The sequence below is a fragment of the Sander vitreus genome, chromosome 11 (genome assembly GCF_031162955.1).
Source record: "Sander vitreus isolate 19-12246 chromosome 11, sanVit1, whole genome shotgun sequence".
NCBI classification, from domain to species: domain Eukaryota; kingdom Metazoa; phylum Chordata; class Actinopteri; order Perciformes; family Percidae; genus Sander; species Sander vitreus.
Window position 1 is genome coordinate 4,089,337 of NC_135865.1, and position 26,980 is coordinate 4,116,316.

General features: G+C 39.9%; 1 protein-coding gene across 2 annotated transcripts; it reads left to right on the plus strand.

Moving 5' to 3' along the window:
* The first annotated feature begins 572 nt into the window (after positions 1–572).
* stat4 (signal transducer and activator of transcription 4) lies at positions 573–26,905 on the plus strand. 2 transcript variants are annotated; one of them, XM_078263119.1, is made up of 24 exons: positions 573–681; positions 917–1,049; positions 2,897–3,032; positions 12,222–12,320; positions 14,681–14,773; positions 14,878–14,956; positions 15,100–15,191; positions 15,382–15,533; positions 16,412–16,570; positions 17,161–17,253; positions 17,417–17,476; positions 19,179–19,199; positions 19,809–19,902; positions 20,622–20,666; positions 20,995–21,078; positions 21,159–21,257; positions 21,582–21,717; positions 22,037–22,089; positions 22,510–22,604; positions 23,889–24,025; positions 24,181–24,372; positions 24,496–24,541; positions 24,876–24,981; positions 25,067–26,905. In XM_078263119.1, the coding sequence occupies exons 2-24, from the start codon at positions 922–924 to the stop codon at positions 25,088–25,090; spliced, it is 2,223 nt and encodes a 740-aa protein (XP_078119245.1). In that variant the 5' UTR covers positions 573–681; positions 917–921; the 3' UTR covers positions 25,091–26,905. The 2 variants fall into 2 exon arrangements, with proteins under 2 accessions (XP_078119245.1, XP_078119246.1); XM_078263120.1 differs by having other exon boundaries at positions 19,812–19,902.
* Positions 26,906–26,980: the final 75 nt, after the last annotated feature.

Consider the following 26,980-nt stretch of genomic DNA (forward strand, 5'->3'; position numbering starts at 1 on the left):
TTTGGTCAATGTTTTCTTTCTTTCATTCCAATTTCGGGTCTGTCAGTCACAGTGAAAACCCATTGACATATATAAGTGAATATAACATGACATTTCCGGGGACAGGTCACCGAAACCGGGGACGTCTGGTCACATATAAGTGAAAACCGGGGACATTTCCGGGGACAGGTCACCGAAACCGGGGACGTCTGGTCACCCTAACCTGGAATCACCTTTCGGGATGTTTAATAACTTCAGGAATGAAGTTTAGTTAACCCATGCTAGCTTTCATAAATAGTTCATTAAATAAAAGTGTTGTTGTTTGGACTACTATATCCGTATCACCGTATCACGTTTGTGACGTATGGTCGTATTGCCAGTAAAAGGTTACCTCCATAGATATAGAACAATTGGTTTATATATCTATGGTTACCTCTCTCACCACACACAAGTGTGTGTGTGTGTGTGTGTGTGTGTGTGTGTGTGTGTGTGTGTGTGTGTGCGTGTGTGTGAGAGAGAGTGTGTGTGTGTTTGGATGGGCGGATGTCGTGATGAATACAGCCAATAGACAGTAACAGGGTACAGCCCCTGAGAGGTAATGAGGTCGCTTCCTGAACATTAAAAAACGAAAGTCATAGAGAGTCAGAGAGAAGTGCACATGGTAACGGAGACAGACATAAAAGCAACGCAGAAACAGCACAGGTAACACACAGAAAAATAGCGCTGAACTGTAATCATTATTACAATATTATGTGTAGAAAATATCATAACAATCATAGACAAAAAAATAAGATAGCCTATTTTACTTTTTTTTTCTCCATTTTAAGCATGGTAATTCTCTCATTGTCTGTGTGTGTGTGTGTGTGTGTGTGTGTGTGTGTGTGTGTGTGTGTGTGTGTGTGTGTGTGTGTGTGTGTTTTGTGGTGTCTGAATGCAGGCAGCATGACCCAGTGGAAGCAGATTCAGCAGCTGGAGATCAGACTCCTGGAACATGTGGACTACCTGTATGATGATAACTTCCCCATGGACATCCGCCAGGGTCTTTCCAGCTGGATCGAGTCTCAGGATTGGTGAGTAGTGTGTGTTTGTGTTTGTACGGTGTGTGTGTGTGTGTGTGTGAGTGAAAAGCATACAGTATATCACATTGACTTTTAGTGTATTGAGGTTGATGTTGGTATCTCAAAAGATTAATAAAATATTAAGAGTAATTGAGAAAATGTGTTTTTTGCAGACGGGGTCCTTACCCTTTACATTTACAATGTGTGTTTCAGCACCTTTTAGCTCTTTGTTTTGGTCTTCCCCATCTTAAGCACCAAACAGCAGACAGACAGGGTTAGTGACTAGCTGGTGAGAAGGGCTGGATATTACCAATGATTTCCCAAAATGATTCGATTTCAATTCACATGGTCCCGATTCGATTACATTTCCGATTTATTCTATATCAATTAGTTTAGGGAAATTTCAGTTACAATACCAATTTTGCTTGGATATAAAATAGATTCTTAGAGAACTTGTTCTTAAATTGTACAAGAAAGAAGCAACCAGGTTCATGTTTACTATAAGAATTGACTCCCCCCCCCAAAAAAAGAAAAGGGCCAGAAACATGATTAAAAAGGAATGCTAATGTTTCTGTGTAAACAGGTCATTCTTGCTAACACTCATACCAACATTTTGCTGGAAAAAAATGCAATATTGCCCTCTACACGCTTATATGTTAGCAGTCGCATATATGCAAGCATCTGCAAGATATATCGACTCAATATCGTTATCGCAATATATCGAAAGTGTCACAATAAGTATGCAATATTTAGTTTATATTGTGGAGCGCTGCGTCCCGTCCGTTGGCTGTGTGGCTTAGTTGTGTTTGATTTAGAGTCCGCTTGAAACGCTATAATGCTCATGTTTCATTGGCCAGTTACCGTGCCACATGCACACGTTAGAACACGTCAGCGCACGGGTCCACTACGTGACAAACCCTATGGAGCGGACCACGTGGGTTCATATTTCAACAGAGTGACAGTGGGAGTGATGAAATAGATAGAGATAACTAAACGGAACGAATCAGAGAAGAGAAAGAAAAGTTGTGTCCTGTTCTCTTTATATACTGTCCAACCAGTAAAACATGTCCTGTTCTCTTTATTTATATATTTGATACTGTCCAACCAGTAAAACATGTCCTGTTCTCTTTATTTATATATTTGATACTGTCCAACCAGTAAAACATGTCCTGTTCTCTTTATTTATATATTTGATACTGTCCAACCAGTAAAACATGTCCTGTTCTCTTTATTTATATATTTGATACTGTCCAACCAGTAAAACATGTCCTGTTCTGTAGACATGGTCCTTATTTATTTATTTATTCAGGTTGTACCAGTCTAATATGACCATCAGTTGAAATAAACATTGTGTTGTAAGAAGACTTGTTTAATCTGTTATGAATCTATTTTGATGCATTTTCCCGTAACTTTTGTAATTTCACATATGTTTAAAAATATCTAAATTAATATCGATATCTCAATGTTCATAATCGAAATCGTAATATCTAATTTTGTCAATATCGTGCAACCCTAATCTGCATCAAACACTTTGCATGCTAGTAGAAACATGTCAGGCTTCATTACAAACCATCACAGAGCAACCAACTGGGTTCAGTTGACTATTACCTCCTTTCATGATCTCTGCGTCAGGAAGTCATAGCCTACATTATTATACAGTTCCCTTTGAGAAGCTATTAGCAGTTAGTATTGTATGGGGAGTTGTGCTGACAAAGTGTAACTGAAAAGTAATAGCACAACCAGAATTACTTTATTTGGGTCTACCTTTTCTGCTTTACAAGCATAGCATCAGCTATCTTCTTCTTCCTCATGGGTTCTGCTGGAAATGTCCTAAACGTCACACACTGTCTGCTTTTCAGGGACATCGCAGCTAACGATGAGTCAATGGCGGCGGTGCTGTTCACCAACCTACTGTCCCAGTTGGATAGGGTGCGCTTACAGGAGCAGAACTTCCTACAAAGACACAACATGAAAATCATTCAACAGCAGCTACAGGTGCGTCACCATCCTTTAATCCATACGTGTCAAACTCAAGGCCCGCGGGCCAAATCCGGCCCCTCACACATTCTGATCCGGTCTGCATATCAATTTAGGTTCACAATACATTTTGGCCCACCTAGTTGTGCGCCAAACCAAAAACATTCCAAATTCCAAACAAAATTCCCCCAGAACCAGAGAGTTTGCATATTCTTGCTGTGAAAGAGCTTGTTGTGAGTCAGCTGTGTGGTAGCCTACTTAGAAAATGTATTCATTGTTTTGCTCGATTTGCTAAATTCTAGGATGGCTTTGGAACTTTTTTGCTGACTTTTTCAGGGCTTTATGTGGACCAAACTGTAAGTGAGATGACTATATGAGACATGCAATAATTGAGTCAAAGATATTTGACTTTTTCGATGAAATAAAAGCATGTCAATGAACTATACATGTCTGGCCCTTGATGTGATTCTCTTTTTCCAGTGTGGCCCTTAGTGATACTGAGTTTGACACCCCTGCTTTAACCCTAACCCGATATTTTCAACAGGGACTTTATTTTGTGTTGAATTCTAACCAAGACTTTTTTTTAAAGTTGCTCTACTTCCTATAATACTTGCACTATGCAATCATTTTGTTAACTTTCTTGTGTTTCACTGTACTTTGTATTTGTCTCTATACAGTGGTGTGAAAAAGTGTTTGCCCCCTTCCTCATTTCCTGTTCCTTTGCATGTTTGTCACACTTAAGTGTTTCGGAACATCAAACCAATTTAAACAATAGTCAAGGACAACACAAGTAAACACAAAATGCAATTTGTAAATGAAGGTGTTTATTATTAAAGGAGAAAAAAAATCCAAACCATCATGGCCCTGTGTGAAAAAGTGATTGCCCCCCTTGTTAAAACATACTATAACTGTGGTTGTCCACACCTGAGTTCAATTTCTCTAGCCACACCCAGGCCTGATTATTGCCACACCTGTTCACAATCAAGGCATCACTTAAATAGGAGCTGCTTGACACAGTAAGGTCCACCAGAAGATCCTTAAAAGCTACACATCATGCTGAGACCCAAAGAAATTCAGGAACAATTGAGAAAGAAAGTAATTGAGATCTATCAGTCTGGAAAGGGTTATAAAGCCATTTCCAAAGCTTTGGGAATCCAGCGAACCACAGTGAGAGCCATTATCCACAAATGGCGAAGACATGGAACAGTGGTGAACCTTCCCAGGAGTGGCCGGCCGCCCAAAATTACCCCCAAGAGCGCAGCGACGACTCATCCAAGAGGTCACAAAAGACCCCACAACAACGTCCAAAGAACTGCAGGCCTCACTTGCCTCAGTTAAGGTCAGCGCTCATGCCTCCACCATCAGGAAAAAGACTGGGCAAAAATGGCCTGCATGGCAGAGTTCCAAGGAGAAAACCACTGCTGAGCAAAAGAACATCAAAGCTTGTCTCACTTTCTCCAGAACACATCTTGATGATCCCCAAGACTTTTGGGACAACATTCTGTGGACCGATGAGACAAAAGTGGAACTCTTTGGAAGGTGTGTGTCCAAGTATATCTGGCGTAGAAGGAACACTGCATTTCATAAAAAGAACATTATACCAACTGTAAAATATGGTGGTGGTAGTGTGATGGTCTGGGGCTGTTTTGCTGCTTCAGGACCTGGAAGACTTGCCGTGATAAAAGGAACTATGAATTCTGCTGTCTACCAAGAGATCCTGAAGGAGACTGTCCGACCATCTGTTCGTGTACTCAAGCTGAAACGAACTTGGGTTCTGCAGCAGGACAATGATCCTAAACACACCAGCAAGTCCACCACCGAATGGCTGAAGAAAAACTAAATGAAGACTTTGGAGTGGCCTAGCCAAAGTCCTGACCTGAATCCTATTGAGATGTTGTGGTATGACCTTAAAAAGGCCGTTCATGCTCGAAAACTGAATTAGGACAATTCTGCAAAGATGAGGGGGCCAAAATTCCTCCAGGACGCTGTAAAAGCCTCATTGCACGTTATCGCAAACGCTTGGTTGCAGTTGTTGCTGCTAAGGGTGGCCCAACCAGGTATTAGGTTTAGGGGGCAATCACTTTTTCACACAGGGCCATGATGGTTTGGATTTTTTTTCACCTTTAATAATTAACACCTTCATTTACAAATTGCATTTTGTGTTTACTTGTGTTGTCCTTGACTATTGTTTAAATTGGTTTGATGTTCGAAACACTTAAGTGTGACAAACATGCAAAGGAACAGGAAATGAGGAAGGGGGCAAACACTTTTTCACACCACTGTACTTTAATTGGGGGAAATCAGACACTTCTAAAATCTAAACTTCATTTCATAGTCTGACATGCTCATACAGTACTTCATGAATGGCATAAGCAATTTTCACCTTAACATATACTGCTAGAAATAGCAGTGTATCTAGACAGACAGAAGCATCTAAGAGTAAACAAAGGAAGTGCTGCTGCAATAACAAAGGTGGCATCAAAACTGTATGAGAGCGATCTCACTGCACGGTAGGTCCTTTTTAGCTGACATGTATCATTACAAAGGTTGTAGGGGGCAAGAACCTCTGATGCTAAACAACTGGTGAGACTGGTGGTCTGAACTGATCCATGTGGAGGAAAAAGATCCAAATGTGGTTCTTTCAAAATTGCTTTTAAAAAGGTTACAAAATGGGACGCAGGCAAAAGGTACAGCAGGGAGAACGAGCATGGTTAAAAGCATGAAATACCACAATTTAGAGGGTAACTGACAGAACAAGGAATGGCAGGGAAAGGTAAACCTAAATGAAAAACAGTTTTAAAGGTCCCATTTTGTAAAAGGGGAGAGTTCCATGACTTTTTTTTATAAAGCAGGTCGAGGGGCTTCATTGTGATGTCACAACTAAACCATATATGTGTAGGAAGTGCTGCTACAGTGTGGTTACAGTTCTTCCCCGGCTGCAATGATGGTGACCAAATGCTGACCAATCAGAGCAGACTGGGCTTTTTCAGTAGGGCAAAAAGACACAGGCGCTAAAACGGAGCGTTTCAGACAGAGGGGGAATACATGTATATTCAGACAGACGGTATGAGAAAAATTATAGCATGTAAACATGTTCCAGTAGAAAACCAAAATACAAGTATGAACCTGATAATGAGCATGATGTGGGACATTTACATTTCTGCAGATCCCTGGTGTTTGCAATATTTTCAGGGAAGGAAAGGCAAAAGCCCTAGAATAATTTTTGTGTATCTAGTCTGTTCTGTATTCCCACATCTACTTACAGTACATTTGCTTGTATGCCTGTATAGACATCTGCCTACATTACAGTAGTCTTCAGTCTGATCATTGTTTTCATCATAACAAGATCAAACTTTTTCATTTCAAACATGTAATTATCTCAGCCCAACTTTTCTGTTTTTGTTTACATAAAATGCCCAACACTTGCTCGCGTGCCTCACGGCAGAACTAAAGTACAGCCCTACACTGACAGTTGACTGACAGTCAAATCTAAAACATCTGCAATAAGGAGAAGTATGTGTACTAGAGGTGAGAGGGAAGTCGAATGAAAAGTCACATCGAATGCGTAGCTGGTTTTGTGTTTTTGTGTTGTTTTTCTGCGTTATCTGAGAGCAGTTTCTACTGTTCACTGAGTCAAATGTCAAAGGAAGGGGCCATGCAACTACTGATATGACTATTTGGCATTTTACACAACATTAAAGGCAATTCTTTTACAAATGATGTACTTACGGCTTGCTTAAATACTTGTACTAAGTACACAAGTTATGTGTTAAGGGAAAGAAGACTTCCCATGTTACTTTCTTTCATGTTTTCATGTGGTGGAGGTAATCTCTCGGTGAGCTCATGGGAGTGCAGAGTTTGGTCCAGGCGCCTTACAGGATGTTGTGGTCAGAGCTCAGCAACGTCATGAGCCTCAGCACATATTTTATTCTGGAAAAGACTATACCTTTGCAGAACAAACCCATGAGGCTCATACCGCTGTTTCCTGTGTGTCTGAATGTGTGTGTGTGTGTGTGTGTGTGTGTGTCAGAGTCAATACTTTTCAGAGGAAGCAGTTACTCCGGTGCGCTATAGTCGAGGGTGTTTGAGAGTTGTTGTTGTTGTTATTGTGTGATGTGTATGTGTGAAGTTTATATCACAATTCAAACTAGGGCTGGGCAATGTATCAATATTATATCGATGTTGTGATTTTTTTGAACATCGTAATATGACATACGTGTTGTCTTTTCCTGGTTTTAAAGGCTGCATGACAGTTAATTTATGTCATTTTCTGAACTGACTAGACTGTTCTATCTGTTCTTCATCTGTTATTTGCCTTTAACCACTTAGTCACTGTATCCACATTACTGATGAATATTTAACACAAATCTCATTGTGTAAATATTTTGTGAAAGCACCAATTGTCAACCGTACAATATCGTTCGCATTATTGATATCAATGTATTTGTTAAAAAATATCGTGATAATTGATTTTCTCCACATCGCCCAGCTCTAATTTAAAACGTAGTTGTGTTTGAGTCGCTCTTCTATTCGGTTTTCTTATCACCCACTTTCAAGCAAAATCTTCCTCAAGAAAACCCCACTGATGCAATGTAACATAAAAAAAAAAACTAATGTTGCACTTAAGTGTCTTACTACTTTGTAGTTTGGCTTATTTGTAGCTAATGTATATGTGATTCTTGGTGTTCTGAGTTTTTACCTTCATGGTTGAATGAACTTATCGGAAGTCGCTTTTGGATTAAAGCGTCAGCTAACTGAAATGGAATGTAATAATGAAATGTTTGATCTTTTACTGATGCTTATCAGAAATATGTAGAAAGACAATGTCTGCACGCTGCCGCTTTGGCTGACAAATGGTCTCTGAGATGTGTATTGGGTAAACACTGCAGCAGTAAGAGGGAAGCACCAAAGATGCTAAATAATGCAGGTCTGCTTAAAGAGAAGTGAGCTTGTGGATGGCATCTAGAAACACTGAACCCAACTAATTTGCTGCTGGCTGCTGCTAAATGACATCAGTGTTACTGTAACCAAAGAGTGTGTAGGTGTGTGTTGATGCATCGTCAGTCATCATTCTGGCAATGATGCTGATGCACTAAAACTAAGTCACACCTGGAGGCGAGAGAAAGTTTCCTCTTCCCACAGCAGACTTTTCCGTACTTTTCTAAGTGCGCTTTTGAATGGGCTGATGAGCAAAACAACACCACAATCTTTGTCTAAATCTCAAGCACAACATGAGAATCATGTGGTAGAAGCAGCGGTGGAGGCAGGAGAGTGGCTGAGGGAAAGTTTGTGTTTGCTCCGTATTTTAGATACACTGAAGGAACATAAGGCATTGCTGCACTCCAGAGGTGATGAATCTTTAACAATTGGAAACAGTAATATATCACTCAGAAGGAATGTAAACAAATGTCAGCTGATTAACATACATGAAAGAAACAATTATTTCCCACAATTTGCCACCTTAGCTTATTGAAGAAAGAATAGGCTGAAGCCAAGGCTTATTTTTGCCTATCCTATAATCCCCATAGAATCACCCAGATAACCCTGATGATGTCATAGTGATGTCATCAGGGTTTTCTCAGCTTGAAAAGTAGTAACAGGACACTGTGTTACAGACTGGGAGCAAAAAGTTGACGAAAAAGCCGTGTGGGTATGTACCAGGCAAGGTCTAATCTATATCCTTGACGTTTCACTTCCAGGGTTGCTTCAGTGCTGCTGGAAATTGTCCAGTGAAAATGTCCGTTCACTTGGGCTTCCATTGTGTTGGCATTCTAAACTCTGGTGGATTTGTGAGGACTATGGTTAACTGCTCCTCAGATCTCTGCAGGGTAAATCCAGACAGCTAGCTAGACTATCTGTCCAATCTGAGTTTTCTGTTGCACGACTAAAACTACTTTTGAACATACACATGTTCCACCAAAACAAGTTCCTTCCTGAGGCTATTTTGCAGCAGGGCTGTCAAACGATTAATCGTTGAATTTCTATAGTTAATCGTGATTAATCGCTTCATCAAATGATTAAAATTCTATTATTTTGCATTTCAGAACTGTTTTTAAGTACATATTAACAATGGAAAGCAATTCTTACCAGTGGCTCTTGATTGGGAATCAAATTAATGCAAAGAAAATGACTTTATGAACTTGATTTGAAGATTTGTATTTGTTTATTATATACAGTGTTGGGAAGGATACTTTCAAAACGTATTCCGTTACAGAGTATAGAATACATGCCCAAAAATGTAATTTGTAACGTATTCCGTTACGTTACTCAATCTGAGTAACGTATTCTGAATACTTGGATTACTTCCACATTGAATTGCATTTTATAAGTAGGAAAGCAGCCATCACATACAGCTTACTAAACAGGCCTATTCTGGTGTGTTCTTCTGTTCCAACTGGCTGAATGTGTACCTGAACAAGCAGATAGATTTTTGTAATTGTAGTCCCGAACTGCATACTACAAAAATCTAACCGCAGTCTAAGCTACCATGAGCTAATTTTAGCTAACGTTAGCTAACATGTCAAACGGGGATAGTCTTTCAACGGCCCTGGGGATAGTAAATCATCACGTCGGACAACTATAAAATAGCAAGGTGACCAGTAAAACCACAGCAGACGACTACCCTTGGCTAAAAATAACCTACTTTAAGATGCTTCTTCAGGTTGGAGGTGGAGTAATTTAGACACTGAAAGGAAGTTGGTTGCTGGCAAGCAGAAGTTGCACTACAGTGCACAGTTATATTTGGTTCTCCCTTCTCTTTCTTTAATGTGAAATGCTGTTTGAATTTCCAGGATAGAAACGCTCTCCTGCCTCACGCAAATAGCTAATTTTTTCGTTTTCATATTGGGACTTCTGGGAAATGCATGGAGTTGCGAGAGTGAATAAACCCGTGAAACAGAGAAGTATCGTCATGTAATCCATTGATTTCAACAATGTAACTGTATTCTAAATACCAACTATTTAAATTGTAACTGTAACGGAATACAGTTACTCATAATTTGTATTCTGAATACGTAACGCCGGTACATGTATTCCGTTACTCCCCAACACTGATTATATATTTAATCTAGAGTCAATATTAGGGTTGGGTATTGTTTGGTTTGGATACCGGTGCTAAAGCGGTACTTTTAAAACAGTACCGGTGCCTTAACGGTGCCTGAACCGATACTTTTTAAGAAAGTTAAAAAAAAAGAAGGGTACTAAACAGTTGGTGACATTAAAGAATGGCTTGTTTATTGCTAAGGCCATAATTGTCAAAATTAAATGTTTAATAATAATGTAATCACTATAACAATAACTTATTTCACTAGTAAATAGCTGTTGAATGACAAAAACAACCACCAGATGGGAAAAGGGCATTTAACAACAACTTTGAATGCACCATGAAGCTGTAAATTACCAGTTTCATTGAACGCACCGTCTGTGTTTTCCGACAACAGCAGCTGCAGATTGTTACTTCCCGGTGTTGAATCCTCAACAGTGAAATACAGACAAACTTTACACCGTTTAGCATTAGCTGTCAGCATTGTAACCGTATTTAATCCAGCTACTAGCTAGCGGTAGGCTAACGTTAGCTGCTGTCAAGTATAGTGTTAACTAGCGTCACGTGCAGCGATGTTTCTGTTTCCTGTAACGTCTGTTTCAGAGCATCAGAGAGAAGTGCAGACATATCAGTGGCACCAGAATGAGGAACCGAAATCCGCGTTGCTATTCCTGCAGCAGCAGGATGTGTTACGAGGAAGTACGGCAAAATAGTGCCTGTTAGGCCGAGTGAAGTGAAAATAAATTAATACATGGCGGCATGCGATTAATACGATTAAAAAAAATGTACGCGTTATGCTCGGCCCTTAATCACATCGCGATTAACGCGTTAATGCTGACAGCACGAGTTTAAAGAAATGCCAATAAACCACAGCACGTTTTTCTCCCATCCCAGAATTCTGTGGGGACTTGCCAGACCCTTCTCCGCAGCGCCGTGGAGGACGGTCTGGCAATGCAAGACTAGGCAAGGTCTAATGAAAAGATGCCACGGTTGCATTATGGGAAATGTAGGATGTTTTTTGGAGCTTGACCCAAATGAGGGTCTAAAAGTCAGGATATCTCTGTTTCTTAATTTAGACTATTCTTTTAAATATCTGTCTCATGTCACAACTTTATAGAAGTGCATCAGTAAATCACTGGTGTGTCTTTTTAAAACAATCGACTCAATTACAAAATAATATTTTTTTTAAAAACAATGAGCCTCAAGCACTGATTATTTTCTTTTTTTGTGATTAACAATTTTTGTATTTGTTTTTTTAAATAACATACAAAATATACAATTCGCCACATTAACACATCCCCCCCCCCTCCTCATCACCATCACCCACCCTGACAAAAATCAAGAAAAGATGACACAGTAACTACAATATTCCAGACCATTCAACACAATTATAACAAAATAGACAATAAACCATAAACCAAATAAACATATGTATAAATGACAACACCATAAGCCCATCATACACGTCTCTCCCCAGCGCAAAGCTTCTTAGGAGCCCTCCAGAAAGAATATTTACAAAGAAGTTTTCCAATTTGATATTAAGCTTATTAAGCTAGTAACAAGTTGCTCAAAAGCCAATAAATATACTGTTATTTATTCCAGGAACAAGCTCTATTACTTAAAAAAAAAAAAACAATCTTCTTATATTCAAGCAAGCTGTAAAGTATTCATCAGTATTTTCCTAAGGATCACACCCTCAGAATGTTCTCAGAGTCTAATGAACGTTACGGTTACAGGTTATACTGTCACGCCCTTGAAGAAAACTGGTTATTCTCCAAGTATCTGTGCACACCGTGGGCCCATTTCCACTTTCATTATGACTGACATATAGTCCTTTTTATTTTTTTAACCTCATTCCTTTTCTGTTTAAATATCTTGAAACACTTCCAGTAAAGACCTCGTGTCTGAGAAGACAATGATGACTCTATGACTCTGAGATAGCAAGATAAACAGACACTGTGGAAACTAAACCAAACATGTAAACCTCCTTATGCTGTCGGGTCTTGTATTGCTTTTGTATATCTCTATGCTAACATTAATGAAATCCAAGTGCTTGGGTGTTTTTGTAACCTGGAATAATTCTGTCTCTCTCTCTCTCTCTCTCTCTCTCTCTCTCTCTCTCTCTGTGTGCGTGCGTGCGTGCGTGCGTGTGCGTGGCCCCACAGGTGAAATACGCAACAAACCCTGCTGTCATGGCCAGGGTTATCTCCACGTGCCTCAGGGAAGAACGCCGTATCCTCTCCAGCGCCTGCATGCAGGAACAGGTTTGTCACCATTGTCTTCTTCAGAGGGAAAGTCCCGCTGGTTGATTAATAACTGCTGATGCTGCTGTTACTGGTAAATCAGAGCTAGTACCAGGAACAACAGCAATGTATAATATACACCCCTACTTTCCCAGCCGTTTCACTTCATTCCCGAGAAACAATGCCGCGTGACATTTATGTCGCTAATGTTACTGTAAGTGTCGCAATAACCAAGTAGTCATTGGCAATGGAAATCTTGTGCCTCAGGCAAACAACAATGCTCATTTAAAAAGTGAAAATGAAGTAACATAAATATGAAATATAATTTGTGTAGACAGTATTGCAAATGAATAAGACTGGATTCAATTCAATTCCGTTTCTTTATGAAAGGGGACAGTGCAAATTAATAAAACGCATGATTTTCCATGGGTTAAAAATGCTAGAATTAGCCAAAAGGCTATTTTTCATCTGTAGTCCCCTGCCCTCGATGTTAAAAAAAAGGCTTTTTAAAATACAAAGAAACTAAAAGGAAGACACAAGCAAAACTAAACTTCACAGAAGCAGAACGATTAGCAACACAACAAAGCAACACAGTACAGGGTAAAAATATTAGAGCAGACACAGCTGTTAAGAACAATAACAGCAGTAGTAATCTAGGAGGAAACAATAAGTAAAATGCATATATGTTGACATTGAAAACTAACAGAATACATGCGTTATAAATCATTTTAGTTTAACTGTCTGTGGTGGTTTGGGATTGAATTCCACTCTCTTGACCCTCTGATGGACAAGAGAAAAGAAAAGACATGTAGAAATGTATGTATGCATCATGAGATGTAAATATGTGATGTTGATGTGATGTTCAGAGTTTTATGGCCTGTGGGATGAAGCTGTCCCTGGATTAAGGATTAACAAAAACACACTGCTCCGGCAGCAGGCAGAGCACTGTGTCTTTGTTAATCCGTATGGCTTTCTTCCTGCACCCCTGGGTGAAGAGGTCCCCTATGGACGGTGATGTGCTGAGATTTTTTCACCACCCTTTGCAGAGCCCTGCGGTTAAGGGCGGTGCAACTGCCATATCAGGCAGTGACGCAGCCGGTCAGGATATTCTTTTGTTAAAGAAAAGTGTTTGGGCATTTTCGGCCTTTATTTGATAGAACTGCCGAAGACACAAAAGGGGAGAGAGAGAGAGAGAGAGAGAGAGAGAGAGAGAGAGAGAGAGAGAGAGAGAGAGAGAGAGAGAGAGGGGGGAGATGACATGCAGCAAAGGGCTGCAGGTCAGAATAAAACCCAGGATCCAATCACAGGGGGTGGTGTTGAGTCCCAGGTCTCTGAGCTTGGTGACGAGCTTAGTGATCCCCTGACTTTTCAGACAGGTCAAATAAGTAGTTTGATTAGCTTGGCTTATGATCTGCAAAACTAAATTAATAAAAAAGTAAATTAAAAAAAACAGGGACAGGGACATGTGTATATATATATATATATATATATATATATATATATATATATATATATATATATATATATATATATATACAATATGTTAGGGCTGTTGGAACAAATTCCGAAATTCGAAAATAATTCGAATATTAAAAAAAGCAATACTATTCGAATGCTAAAATTACTATTCGAATATTGCTTTTTCATGAATTTTTTAAATGTTTTATATGCAATCTTGCCTTTCTCGTCGCCTTGGCCTACACGCATGTGAAAATTAAATGCTTTTGTTTAGTCTGATGAACAATAAAGTTTTTGAATCGTATCACAATCGTACACGTTCCCTTAATATGTACATCCACGCGGTATCATAATCACAATACTATCAAAAATGGCGGAAAGCGACCTGAGGACACACATGACAACGTTACACCCTTGCCGCTAAAAATGGGCAAGAATGACATTTTTTCTGCCTGTCTCCTCATCACGGGGCTTAGCTTACCAGCTGTCCGCCAGGCGATAACGGACAAACTGACACGGTTCAAATGTAAAGATATGAGACCGGTCAACATCACGCAGGGGTCTGGATTTAAATATTTTATTCACGAGCTTGAGCCAAGGTACATTAAAGTTGACAAATTAAAGTCATTCATTTTGTCCCGCTGTTTTATTTTTAATAAGAAAGCGCTCACCTGTTTTCAAAAGTTTGTTTTGTAATGTTTGTAGTCCCTCTAGTGGACAGAATGTGTAACAACAACCACATGCTGATAGTGGCATTGCCGATCCATAAGCCTGTGTAATATCGTAAATATTAATAACAGGATGAATTTGAGCATTTAATATTCGAATATTATTCGAATATTAAATAAAATAACAAATGGAATTCGAATAGTATTATAGAGGAAGATTGACAGCCCTACAATATATACAACATTTTCCAACAGGGTCCACTGGAGAAATCATTGCAGAATTCTGTGGCCTTTGAGAGGCAGAAGAACATGGACAACAGAGTTGGGCTCATCAGGGCCAGCGTGCAGGTAAAGGAAACAAACAGATGCTTCAGGGAATATCAAAACAAAGAAATTAACTACATTTCCATCCAATTAAATGCATCCAAACTTAAATATCTGTCTTTGTCTAGTTGATGGACCAGGCTGTGAAATACATCGAGGACATACAGGATGACTTTGATTTCCGCTACAAGACCCTACAGTCTCGAGGTGTGCCCTGTGAAAACCACTGTGCAAAAACTGCACAGCCTGCAACACACAAGATTATGCTCAATCCTGTGTGTGTGTGTGTGTGTGTGTGTGTGTGTGTGTGTGTGTGTGTGTGTGTGTGTGTGTGTGTGTGTGTGTCTCAGAATCAACAGATCCTCGACCGAACTCTGAGACGATGAAACAGGAAGTAACAAGACTGCAGGAAATGCTGAACAGGCTCGACTTTAAAAGGAAGGTAAGCATTGGTATCATCATGCAAAGCTCTGACACAGGAGGGATGTCTCCACCCAATCAAAAACAAAAAGACAAAGAGATGCCTCACACAAACCTCATCAGTGTACAAATACAGACATCTGATCATTTACAGTTCCTAAACCCTCACAGCTGTTTTTTAAAAAAAAAATTTTATGCATATCCTTTGTTAGGAGATCTTGTCAAAGATGGATGTTGTGATCAAGGATATCAATGACCTCATGACGTCCCAACTCAACCCTGAGCTGCAGGACTGGAAGCGCCGGCAGCAGATCGCCGCCATCGGCGGGCCGCTGCTCACCGGCCTGGACCAGCTTCAGAGTTGGTAATGAGCTAGTCTCCCATTGCCAGACCTTCCTCCACAGCGCTGCGGAGGGAGGGTCTGGCTAGTCCACACAGCATTCCGGGATGGGAGAAAAATGTGCTCTGGTTTATTGGCATTTCTTTAAACCAATCACAATCGTCATTGCAAACAGTCCAACACAAAGAAAGCGGAAGGTAACGGAAATCCGGCAAAAAAAAAAGGGACATCCGGCGGAATTGTACCGGAGCAATCCCAGAACTAGAACGTCGTGGATATAGACTAGTAATGAGCTGAATGTTATTAAAGTTACATGCATTGTTGTGCATTATATGAATTCGATACTTTTAAGGCACCGGCCGAATTTCCTCCTTAGTATTGAGTATTGAAAAATGCCTCGTCATTCAATGACAAATTTCAATAACTAAGGAGTAAATCTCATCAGCGTCTGTGAGCCAATAAGCATGCAGCATGCTTCTTCCAAGATATAATAATGCTGATGATTGGCTGTCTAACGTTACACGTCGTAGAGACACGCAGGAAAAACTCTACGTTACGCAAAGAGACGGGGCTCACGTAGTAGGAGGGGAAATATAAAAAGATTTGTGCCTTAATGTGTGAAGTTGTAATTTCTTTTTGTTAAAATTTATGTTATAAAATTAGTAAAGAGAAAGTATCGTTGAGGAACAGGTATCGTAGTCTGAAGTTTAGAAGTTTGACAGCAAGGATATAATTGGCTAAGAGAGATTGTGGCAAGATCTGGTTGGACTACTTAAATTGAAAGCCCACTGAGTAGAAGCCAGAGAGAGATGTTATGTATGAGTGATTAAAAGGAGCCTTTCTTATTGAACTTTCATTAAAAGGTCATGTATATTAAATAATCTGTCCCCTGTCCCCCTCAGGTTTACTCTGACGGCCCAGAGTCTCTTCCAGATCAAGCGTCAGCTGGACAAACTGGTGGAGCTGGTTGTTAAGGTCACCTACGAAAGTGACCCAATCCCCCTGCAAGGACCTCAGATGGAGGAGCGAATCAAATACCTCATCTATCACCTCATCAAGAGGTACTCTCAACACAATGCAACATTAGCTTGCTAGCTCAGCTGTTAGAGTGTGTTCCATTAAGGCTGAGTCCTTACTGTAGCAGCCAGGGTTCACGTCAGGCCCAGGGACTATCTGAATTAAGCATAAAAAAAGAAGAAGAAGAAACTAGAAAATATTCACATTCAACGAGCTGAAACAGAGAATATTTACTTTTTTTTAATAAAAAATGACTCAAACCGATTAATTGAATAATCTTTACTAATCATGACTACTGTATTCTAATGTGCAACCCTTTAATTTAGCACTTTTGTGAGTTGTTACTATAGCTGATTAAGTAAGTCTTATTTTGAAACCAGTTTTCACGTTTTGCTTTGAAGTTTAACAGTTTTGTCAGGTCTGTAAACACATGCAGAGCTGAGAACACTGACATGTATGAACAACTTCCTCCTGTACTCGCAGCACTGACATCACATTGCACAATATAGTAAGGTACTCAATACAGGACCAACACAACCAACTGGTGGCTTGAATGCTCTACAGGCATGCGCTGTCAAGTGAAATGAACATGGTGGAAACTGTGTAAATCATATGCGGTGTGGTTTGTTCTCAGCTCGTTTGTGGTGGAGAAGCAGCCATGCATGCCCACACATCCACAGAAACCCCTCATTATCAAGACCGGAGTACAGTTCACCACCAAAGTCAGGTATCATTACGTGACACAGGACAAGATGTTTTGATGGTTATTTTTTCAGCTATATTTGACTCTTTCATTCCTGTTTAAACCTCAGTCTTTAGTTCAATATTTAACAGTAATGCTGGTTGAGAATTCAATAAAAAAAAATTTCTCTCTTCCTGATCTCTCCCAGACTCTTGGTTAAACTTCCAGAAGTGGATTATCAGCTGAAAGTGAAAACAACATTTGACAAGTGAGATTTTTATGTTTAAATGTTTGTAACTGGTTAGCACTACTGCCTAGTGCACATAAAGTATTCTATCTTTAAACTTACAAGGACACCACTTTTGCAGGTTTTCCTACTTACAAAGCATGTAGAGGTCTATAATTTTCAGACCTGTAAAAATTCACAATCACATTGTATGATTTTTAAAGAATTCATTTGCATTTTATTGCATGACATAAGTATTTGATCACCTACCAACCAATAAGAATTCCGGCTCTCACAGACCTGTTAGTTTTTCTTTAAGAAGCCCTCCTGTTCTCCACTCATTACCTGTATTAACTGCACCTGTTTGAACTTGTTACCTGTATAAAAGACACCTGTCCACACACTCAATCAAACTTCTCCACAATGGCCAAGACCAGAGAGCTGTGTAAGGACATCAGGGATAAAACTGTAGACCTGCACAAGGCTGGGATGGGCTACAGGACAATAGGCAAGCAGCTTGGTGAGAAGGCAACAACTGTTGGCGCAATTATTAGAAAATGGAAGAAGTTCAAGATGATGGTCAATCTCCCTCAGTCTGGGGAACCATGCAAGATCTCACCTCGTGGGGCATCAATGATCATGAGGAAGGTGAGGGATCAGCCCAGAACTACACGGCAGGACCTGGTCAATGACCTGAAGAGAGCTGGGACCACAGTCTCAAAGAAAACCAATAGTAACACACTACGCCGTTATGGAAGTTTGCCAATGACCATCTGGATGATCTAGGGGAGGAATGGGAGAAGGTCATGTGGTCTGATGAGACAAAAATAGAGCTTTTTGGTCTAAACTCCACTCGCCGTGTTTGGAATGAGGATGAGTACAACCCCAAGAACACCATCCCAACCGTGAAGCATGGAGGTGGAAACATCATTCTTTGGGGATGCTTTTCTGCAAAGAGGACAGGACGACTGCACCGTATTGAGGGGAGGATGGATGGGGCCATGTATCGCGAGATCTTGGCCAACAACCTCCTTCCCTCAGTAAGAGCATTGAAGATGGGTCGTGGCTGGGTCTTCCAGCATGACAACGACCCGAAACACACAGCCAGGGCAACTAAGGAGTGGCTCCGTAAGAAGCATCTCAAGGTCCTGTAGTGGCCTAGCCAGTCTCCAGACTTGAACCAAATAGAAAATCTTTGGAGGGAGCTGAAAGTCCGTATTGCCCAGCAACAGCCCCGAAACCTGAAGTATCTGGAGAAGGTCTGTATGGAGGAGTGGGCCAAAATCCCTGCTGCAGTGTGTGCAAACCTGGTCAAGAACTACAGGAAACGTATGATCTCTGTAATTGCAAACAAAGGTTTCTGTACCAAATATGAAGTTCATCTTTTCTGATGTATCAAATACTTATGTCATGCAATAAAATGCAAATGAATTACTTAAAAATCATACAATGTGATTTTCTGGATTTTTGTTTTAGATTCCGTCACTCACAGTTGAAGTGTACCTATGATAAAAATTACAGATTTCTACATGCTTTGCAAGTGGGAAAACCTGCAAAATCGGCAGTGTATCAAATACTTGTTCTCCCCATTGTGTGTGTATATATATATATATTCATCTATCTATGCAATGTAAAAGTCATATTCCTCAGATTAATTTGTTTTAGTGCTAATCTTTGTGTGTGTGTGTGTGTGTGTGTGTGTGTGTGTGTGTGTGTGTGTGTGTGTGTGTGTGTGTGTTTCTAGGGACCTCCCTCCTGGCAGAGTGTGAGTACAAAGGACAGGACGTACTGCTGATGTTTAATTTTAACACAGATAAAAGCAGTGTAGCAGTAGGTTAGCCTGAACAGTGGCCAACAGACATGTTGTGATACTGCGGTCGGTACTGCAAACGGTATACATCATTTGACTGCTTCAAGAAATGGGTTCTTTCCAAAATCCTACAAAGTGTTTTGCCTGAAATTCATGGCACAGTTTATAAGCAAGTAAAAAAAATTTCTTTTCTTTTTCTTTACCTATGACACAAACAGCTCTTTTTCCGCATTCACTGTAAGACAAAAATACTTTACTGTAACAGAATATTTAGCTGGAGAGAGTCATCACTCCTAGGAGCACAAGCTGTCAGATTTACTGTAAAAGCTGTTCCAGCAATCTGAAAACAAGTTGTTTTCTTTTATAGTGCAAGAGGGTTTTGAGACTGGAGTTTGTATTTTGTAACCATACACAAAACATGTCATTTTTTAAATTGTAGGTATACAGAAAAATGTACTCACATTTCAGATTTCAGCAGTTGCATTTGTATCATCTATAAACAGTCAGCAATCAGCATAAATCCACAAATCCACGAGGCTCTTTTTACCTGGTTTTTCTCCTCAGAAGTCGTCAGTTTTTCATCCTGACCAACAACACTAAAGTGATGGACATTGAGGACTACTCAAATGGCTGCCTCTCAGTGGAGTTTAGACACCTGGTAAGACTACCCACTCACTGTCTGATTTTATTTATGCGTATTAGAGATGGTCTGATACCATTTTTTTTCTTCCCGATACCAATTCCGATACCTGAACTTGCGTATCAATACCGATCAGATACCAGTGTGTCATTTATTTATTATGTTTTAACAGCTGTATACTACCATCACTGTATGGATGTGATATCATTTATATCTTTGTTTTATGGTCTGGCTCAGGTTAAACGCTTTGAGGAACACAGAACAAACACAAACAATGAAATGCCACAGAACATTTCTTTTATTATCCAGACAGAACATATATAAACTACTTTAAAGTAGAGTTTCTTCTGGGCTAAATTACGTGGTATGGGATCGCTGCATAAACTCCAATACTTTCCGATATTGATACCAGCATTTTAGGCAGTATCGGAGGCTTTTTTACGATTCTGTTATCGGAAACATCTTTAATGCGTATGTGTCATATATTATCAGAAAATATATAATAATACTTGGAGACTACACATAGCCAGTCCTCCACTGACTCCCGACATAAGAGGAAAAGCTGTTTTCCCCCTATAACTTTAAGAACTTTATGTCATTGTATCAGCTCTCAGTAGCTATCGTGCCGTTTCAGTAGATAAATCCAGTTTCACTTACACTTGGATATGGTGTAAAACATTAGTGGTGAATTTAAGTGTTTGGTTTTCTGTTACTGACATTGAGTTTGTATCTTACAGCAGCTGAAAGAGAAGAAATATATCAACGGCACAAAGGGGAACGAGGTAAGAAATGCAGATGGAGTTGACCGTTGATGTACCAGCAAAGTGGTCTCTTAACACAACGCTAAATACCTGTGCTACTGTAATGTGTCAATGTGTTTGTGCTAGGCATGGCCCGGTATAAGATTCTGGTATAAGATTATTTTGAAATGTCTGCGTAAAAAACACAATGTATTTCATTTTAAAACACAAATTTTAGTGGTTTTGAAATCGTCATTACTATTATTGTTGTCTAAAAATACTATTATTATTCTAAATTTGTTGTACCAAATATGTCTCTGTATAAGAGGGACAGACTCTGAAATGGATGTGTGTTTTGTGTGTTCTGCAGGGTCTCCTCTCTGTGACAGAGGAACTTCACTATCTCAGTTTTGAGGCTTGCTTTACAGTGCAGGGCCTCACCATTGATCTGGAGGTCAGAAGCAACGTAGATTTCCCTCGATGATTGGCTCTCTGTTGTCGATGTCGCTTTCTCATTGTGTATCATCCTTCCAGACGTGTTCCCTGCCACTGGTGGTCATTTCCAACGTGAGCCAGCTGCCTGGAGGCTGGGCGTCGGTCATGTGGTATAACCTTCTGACTGATGAGCCCAGGGTGAGCTAACACACTTTTCAAAGACCCACTGCAAATGGGCAATTTTTCTATAACATTAGCATAATGCTATGGCGAAATGAGGGGTAAGCTAAGTTTCACTATTTTTAATCGATGGCAGAAACTTGTGTAATCACGTAATAACAATTAGACAATTTTTACACACTGTAACATTATTATTGTATGTTGTGTGTTTCACATCCAATTCCGGTACGTCTGCTAGTGAATCGGAATGCATTATATAATAAGAGGTGTTTTCCAAAACTACTTCCACATCCCCACTCCTCTCCTCTTATCTTTTGTCTTCCTCTTTCCTATGATCCACAGAACTTGGCGTTCTTTGGGAACCCCCCTCGGGCCACCTGGAGCCAGCTCTCCGAGGTCCTCAGCTGGCAGTTCTCCACCTTTGCTGGCCAAGGCCTCAACCGGGAGCAGCTCACCATGCTGGGGGAAAAGCTCCTCGGTATGTTCGCCCTCTAGCTTTCAGACTACCTGTTGACTGTAGACTTGGGGATTACTGAAACACAAGATAACATGTTTGGAATGGCATTAAAGGATTTTTTTCCACCTGGTGATTGGCACTTTGTATTCAGACCCCATGGGTTAACGTTGGTATGATAGCTGATAGTCTTTGGAGGCTGACGTATGAGAATAAGGCATAACTTAGTTTGGCACCATACTCATTTTCTCAGGACCCATAGCTACTGACTTAAACTGCCACCCTACTGGGTGTTGGGTACTTCAGTGCTGTCACTTATGTTATTTACTGTATGTTGTTGTAGGTCAGCATGCCTCCTGTACTGACTATCAAGTGTCCTGGTCTAAGTTCTCAAAGGTAAGTGTGTAATAATAAGTACGTATGTGGCTTACCACAATGCACCACGTGGTCCCATCTCCAATATGGTTGTGCCATCTAGTGGCCAATCAGAAAACATGTTCTGTGTCCCATGCTGTGTTGTTGATCCTGGACATCCATTTCTTATTTGCACCACATATTTCATGTAATGTTTAAATGTAAAAAAAGGACTCATTCTACTGTTACCATGTGTCGTACATTCTTCATCCTTGTCTGTATCGTCATACGTATCCTTCTTTTATGTCCTTAGATGCTTCGTTGATCTTATGTTTATGTTTTTATGTTGATTTTATGTTGATTTTGGAATGTTTTAAAGCAGCAGATTGTAGCACTATGCCCAAGACAAATTTCCCCTCATGGAGAATAAAGTGTATTCTATTCTATTCTATTCTATTCAAGGAGAATATTCCAGGAAAGCCCTTCGGTTTCTGGATGTGGCTGGACTCCATCCTGGAGCTCATCAAGAAGCATTTGCTGCCGGTCTGGAATGAGAAGTAAGCCACTGGCTAACTTGCTATTTCTCCCATCCCACCTCACTGTCCACCCTCTTCAACTGTCCCAATAAATCGCTGCTATACAGTAGGACTGCTCCTCTTAGGATGTTACTATGATTCCCTGGATGAGAATAGTCTGTACTGAGGCACTGGATTCTCACTCATGCACCTAAACAAAGTTCTGACCAGATGTGGGAGCAGTCGTTTGTGCTTTGTTTTCTCTAAGTAGAGACCACCCTTTCAAAAAAGAAAATGTTACTTCCTATCAAAGGGATGATGTTGCAGTTTATGTGCTTGTCCATCTTGGGTGGTGTTTAGAATGTGTTTTCACTTTGCTGAAGAGGACACGTTTGAAGTCTGTCAGTCGTTCCACTTCCTGCCATTGTGAGAAACTCTAAAGACTATGGGAATAGTTTGACATTTTGGAAAATATGCTTATTGGCTTCTTTTTTACCAAGAGTTATATGAGAAGATTGATATCACTCTCATGTCTGTACGCCAAATATGAAGCTACAGCCGGTTAACTTAGCTTATTTTAGCTTAAAGGCTGGAAACGAGAAAACACCTATAGCTTGGCTCTGTTTTGAAGGTAACAAAATCTGCTAACCAGCACCTCACTGATTAACAGGTTATCTCTTGTTTGATTCTGTTGTTGTCTCCGTGAGGTTGCCAGGCAACCAGCATAGACTGGGCCAAGAACTAGTCCAGCAATGTAAATGTTTCTCACTAACTGTCTTTCTTGTTGTCTGGTCGGTGTCAAACAATGAAACTCCACCTGTATCGCAATAAATAAGTTAAACATTTCTAGCACTGTAGGTCTGTTAGTGAGACAATTTTAGATGTGAAGCATGTTATGGACTTGGCATGTATCACTATATTTAGCAGCATGCGTGTTTTGGTCAGTTATTGTCTGACTAGTTCTACACTGTCAAACTGCAGTACTACAGGCAGAGAAAGTCAAGTAATACTCAGAAACTACTATGCTCCAGTTTATATTTAGCAGGTTTAAAATGCAAAAGCTTAAAACACACTCACAAATAGCAAATAGCTCTGACATTCTTGCCTGAGTGAGGGCACAAGTGTTAAAATTGCAGCAGTTGTTACTGTCTTTGCCTATTCTTTAATTGTATTATCCAGTTTTGATAAGCTTCAATTGTACATACAGTAATGGGTAGTGCAAAGACAAAGCAATGTAAAAATGTAAGAAAACTGTTAAAAAAAGTGATACAAGAAGCAGGAAAAAGTAATTGCTTTTTTTCTCTTTTACTAACACCATCCATGCAGCTTCATCATGGGCTTTGTGAGTAAAGAGATGGAGCGCTGTCTGCTGAAGGACAGACGGCCGGGCACATTCCTCTTACGCTTCAGTGAGAGCCACCTCGGAGGAATCACTTTCACCTGGGTGGAGCACAACGACAATGGTGATACCATTTGGCTCATTAAAGTGTATTTTGACGTACTTTTTGTCCAGGGTCAGTTATGTAAGTCAAGTTATATATTTCAGGCGTGTTTCTTGCCTGTTGTCTTTCCTTGATATAATGCTCAGCTTTTGCTAACAGTGACTTTTATACAACAGGAGAGGTGAAGTTCAACTCTGTGGAGCCTTACACTAAAAACCGGCTTAGCGCTCTCCCATTTGCCGACATCATACGAGACTACAAAGTGATCTCAGACGGGGTTGTCCCAGAGAACCCGCTCAAGTTCCTCTACCCCGACATCCCCAAAGATGAAGCCTTTGGACGGCTTTACAACAGCCAGCCAAGCAAAGGTGAGAGTGCAAAACCATTTCTCCATTTAGAGCTCATGTCTTAGTACTGGCTTGGAACTTTGGTGGTTGAATAGATTGTAGGCTACAACACTAATCTCTCTCGTATCTCTGTTAATATTTCAGTCCATCCATACATAGCATCTACCCTGATCCCCATCTCGGAATTGCGGTGAGTTCATGTGAAGACTACGTGAGACCAGGCCCGCCGTCAGCAATTATGGCAGCAGGCCTGCATGAGACCCAAGGGCATAGCTTTGGGTTCAACATGGGCTCAATAATATGATGAGACCCCTTATCGACTTACTTTTTGTGATAGTTAAAAGAAAAAATGTATCAGAAGTTTTACCCTAAACATTGTGGAATAGATGTTGATTATGGGGCATTCTTTGTCCTGTCACTGCAAACTACAGCATAATAAGAAAACTAAAAAGGATCTAGAAAATACTACATGAGACAGAAGCAGTCCCTTCACTTGTATTTTCTCTCTTTCTCTGTCATCCCAGCTCTCATGCAAGCACCACACCACTTTCCTGTCAGTCTCCTGAGCCGCCCATGACTCCTGGGGAGTTTAACATGCTCAACGAGCACCTATGCTTTGACGTTGACACCGTAAGTTTGCATTCTTTGTAAATTCTCATAAATATATATTATAGATTTATGTCCTGCTGCTAATGTTCTTCTCTTTGTTTTACAGATGAGCTCTTCATATTCAGAGTAAAGTGAGATATATATAAAAAAAAAAAACATGCAACATTTTGAGTTTTCATACTGTCCTGACACCAGTCTTGATCAATGTCTACATCTTTGGTATCATGAAACTAAGTGTGCCTTGTTTAAAGAGATGCTGTGGTTAAATTGGAGTCATTGCTTGAGCTGTTGTTTATTGCTTTTTTTAATATATATTCATAATTTTCTAAAAAGAATGTGTCTGTTTTTTATTGTTAGTCTGTGATGACTTGGTTTTGAATAACATTTACCTATTGACTTTTTTCCCCCCAAAAGTACTATATTGTATATAAAGCAATTTAAAAAATGTTATTTTGTCTGCAATGTACCATATTGACATTAGCTTGCTTCATTATTCCTGCATCAGGCACCACTTTTGCCTAAAGTTTGCCTATGTTGCATAGACACACACTCATCTATTCAATGATCAGCTCCTCTGCCACCATGTGAGGCGCATGGCAAGGTCTACAGATGGCTTTGCAGCACAGCCAAATTGTATAGAGCTTTTATTCTGGAAGTAGCCGGAAGTAAGGTTTCTGCATCTGACTGCTACTTGATACATCCTCCTCAGCATTTATCGAGAACCACGTGACTCCCCTGATTCCCAGAGAGTTAAGAGTGGGCGGGGGTGTTCCATGATTGTACAGTATAATAAAACGGTGTGTTTATTTTGCTTTATGGACGAAGTAAACTATCAATTAATAAATACATACATACATAAATAAATATGCCTATGAAATAGCCTACATCCTGATATAAATATATATTTACAGGCAAATATAAATATATAAATGAGTCAATATAGTTAAATAAATAAATAGGTGTTTCTTTAAATAATGGTGTTTTTCAAATGACTAAACCTTTCTTTATTTCAGGAGACTTTTATTTCCTTCTTTTTTTTTTGTGAAATCTGCAGCATTATTTTTGCACCTGTTGTCAGTGCTGGGCTTGCTGTGTTTCTTGAGCAGCTTATCATAGATCATCATATGCTTTACAAGAAGTTGTTTTGCCGAAATCTGAATCCGAAGCACCATTTGTTATGGTACACTATCCATGAATGCTTTGTTTGTTTGGACCTCTTTCTCAATCGTGGTACATGAGATTTGAGGCCAGGCATAATCCAGTGAAAAGGCAAGCGCGTGTGGTATGCAATTTCAAAAATATTGCCAAAACTCTTGCCTATAAACATCAGGTTCAACAAATGTATAATTTCAAGCTTGGTGACCTGCATGTCGGCAATGCATTTCCTGTCATGGATGGACTTAATTCAGGCCTACACAAAGATTTCACAATGAGCAGCATCATTTATGTTATATATTTGCAGACCGTAAGTGGCCAGACATACAGGACTGGATCTGTGCTGCCACTAAAAACACAGCATCATGGGGAGCATTGAGGACACCGAAAAGTGATTTGATTGCCTAAAATAAACGTATACAACACCAAGATACGACTTGTTCCTCTGATCATCATCACCATCGTTGCTTGTGGGTGCTGGGTGACGGAGTAGGCGGTGAAGTGGATTATCTTGTCCTGACTATACGATCTTTGGTCAATGCTGTGGTTTTTGGGTATAGTATCAACAAGTCTCACATTTGAAGCTATTATATAATAGTTGCTCTCCAAACGTCCTGATGGAGAGCACTTATTTGGTCAGATTGGTTATGTTATACCCCAGGTGAGACATTCCTCTTTCTTACTAGAGTGCTTGATGTTCAGTATGAGCATTTCTGTATGGATTTTTGTACTTGTATTACAAATGAATGTAATTCCTGATTGGTTTAATAAAATGTGCTTCTTAAAAGGGTTTAAGGGTTTAATGTTCTTAATCTGTCCTCCTATATGCACTATACACTGGTCTCTGTCCTCCTATATGCACTAT

Excerpts from the sequence above, each read along its gene's own strand:
- stat4 (XM_078263119.1), top strand. The coding sequence starts at position 922 with ATGACCCAGTGGAAGCAGATTCAGCAGCTGGAGATCAGACTCCTGGAA. Across the intron at positions 12,321-14,680 it reads GCGCCTGCATGCAGGAACAG|GGTCCACTGGAGAAATCATT; the intron begins GTTTGTCACCAT and ends ATTTTCCAACAG. Across the intron at positions 24,373-24,495 it reads CAACAGCCAGCCAAGCAAAG|TCCATCCATACATAGCATCT; the intron begins GTGAGAGTGCAA and ends TTAATATTTCAG.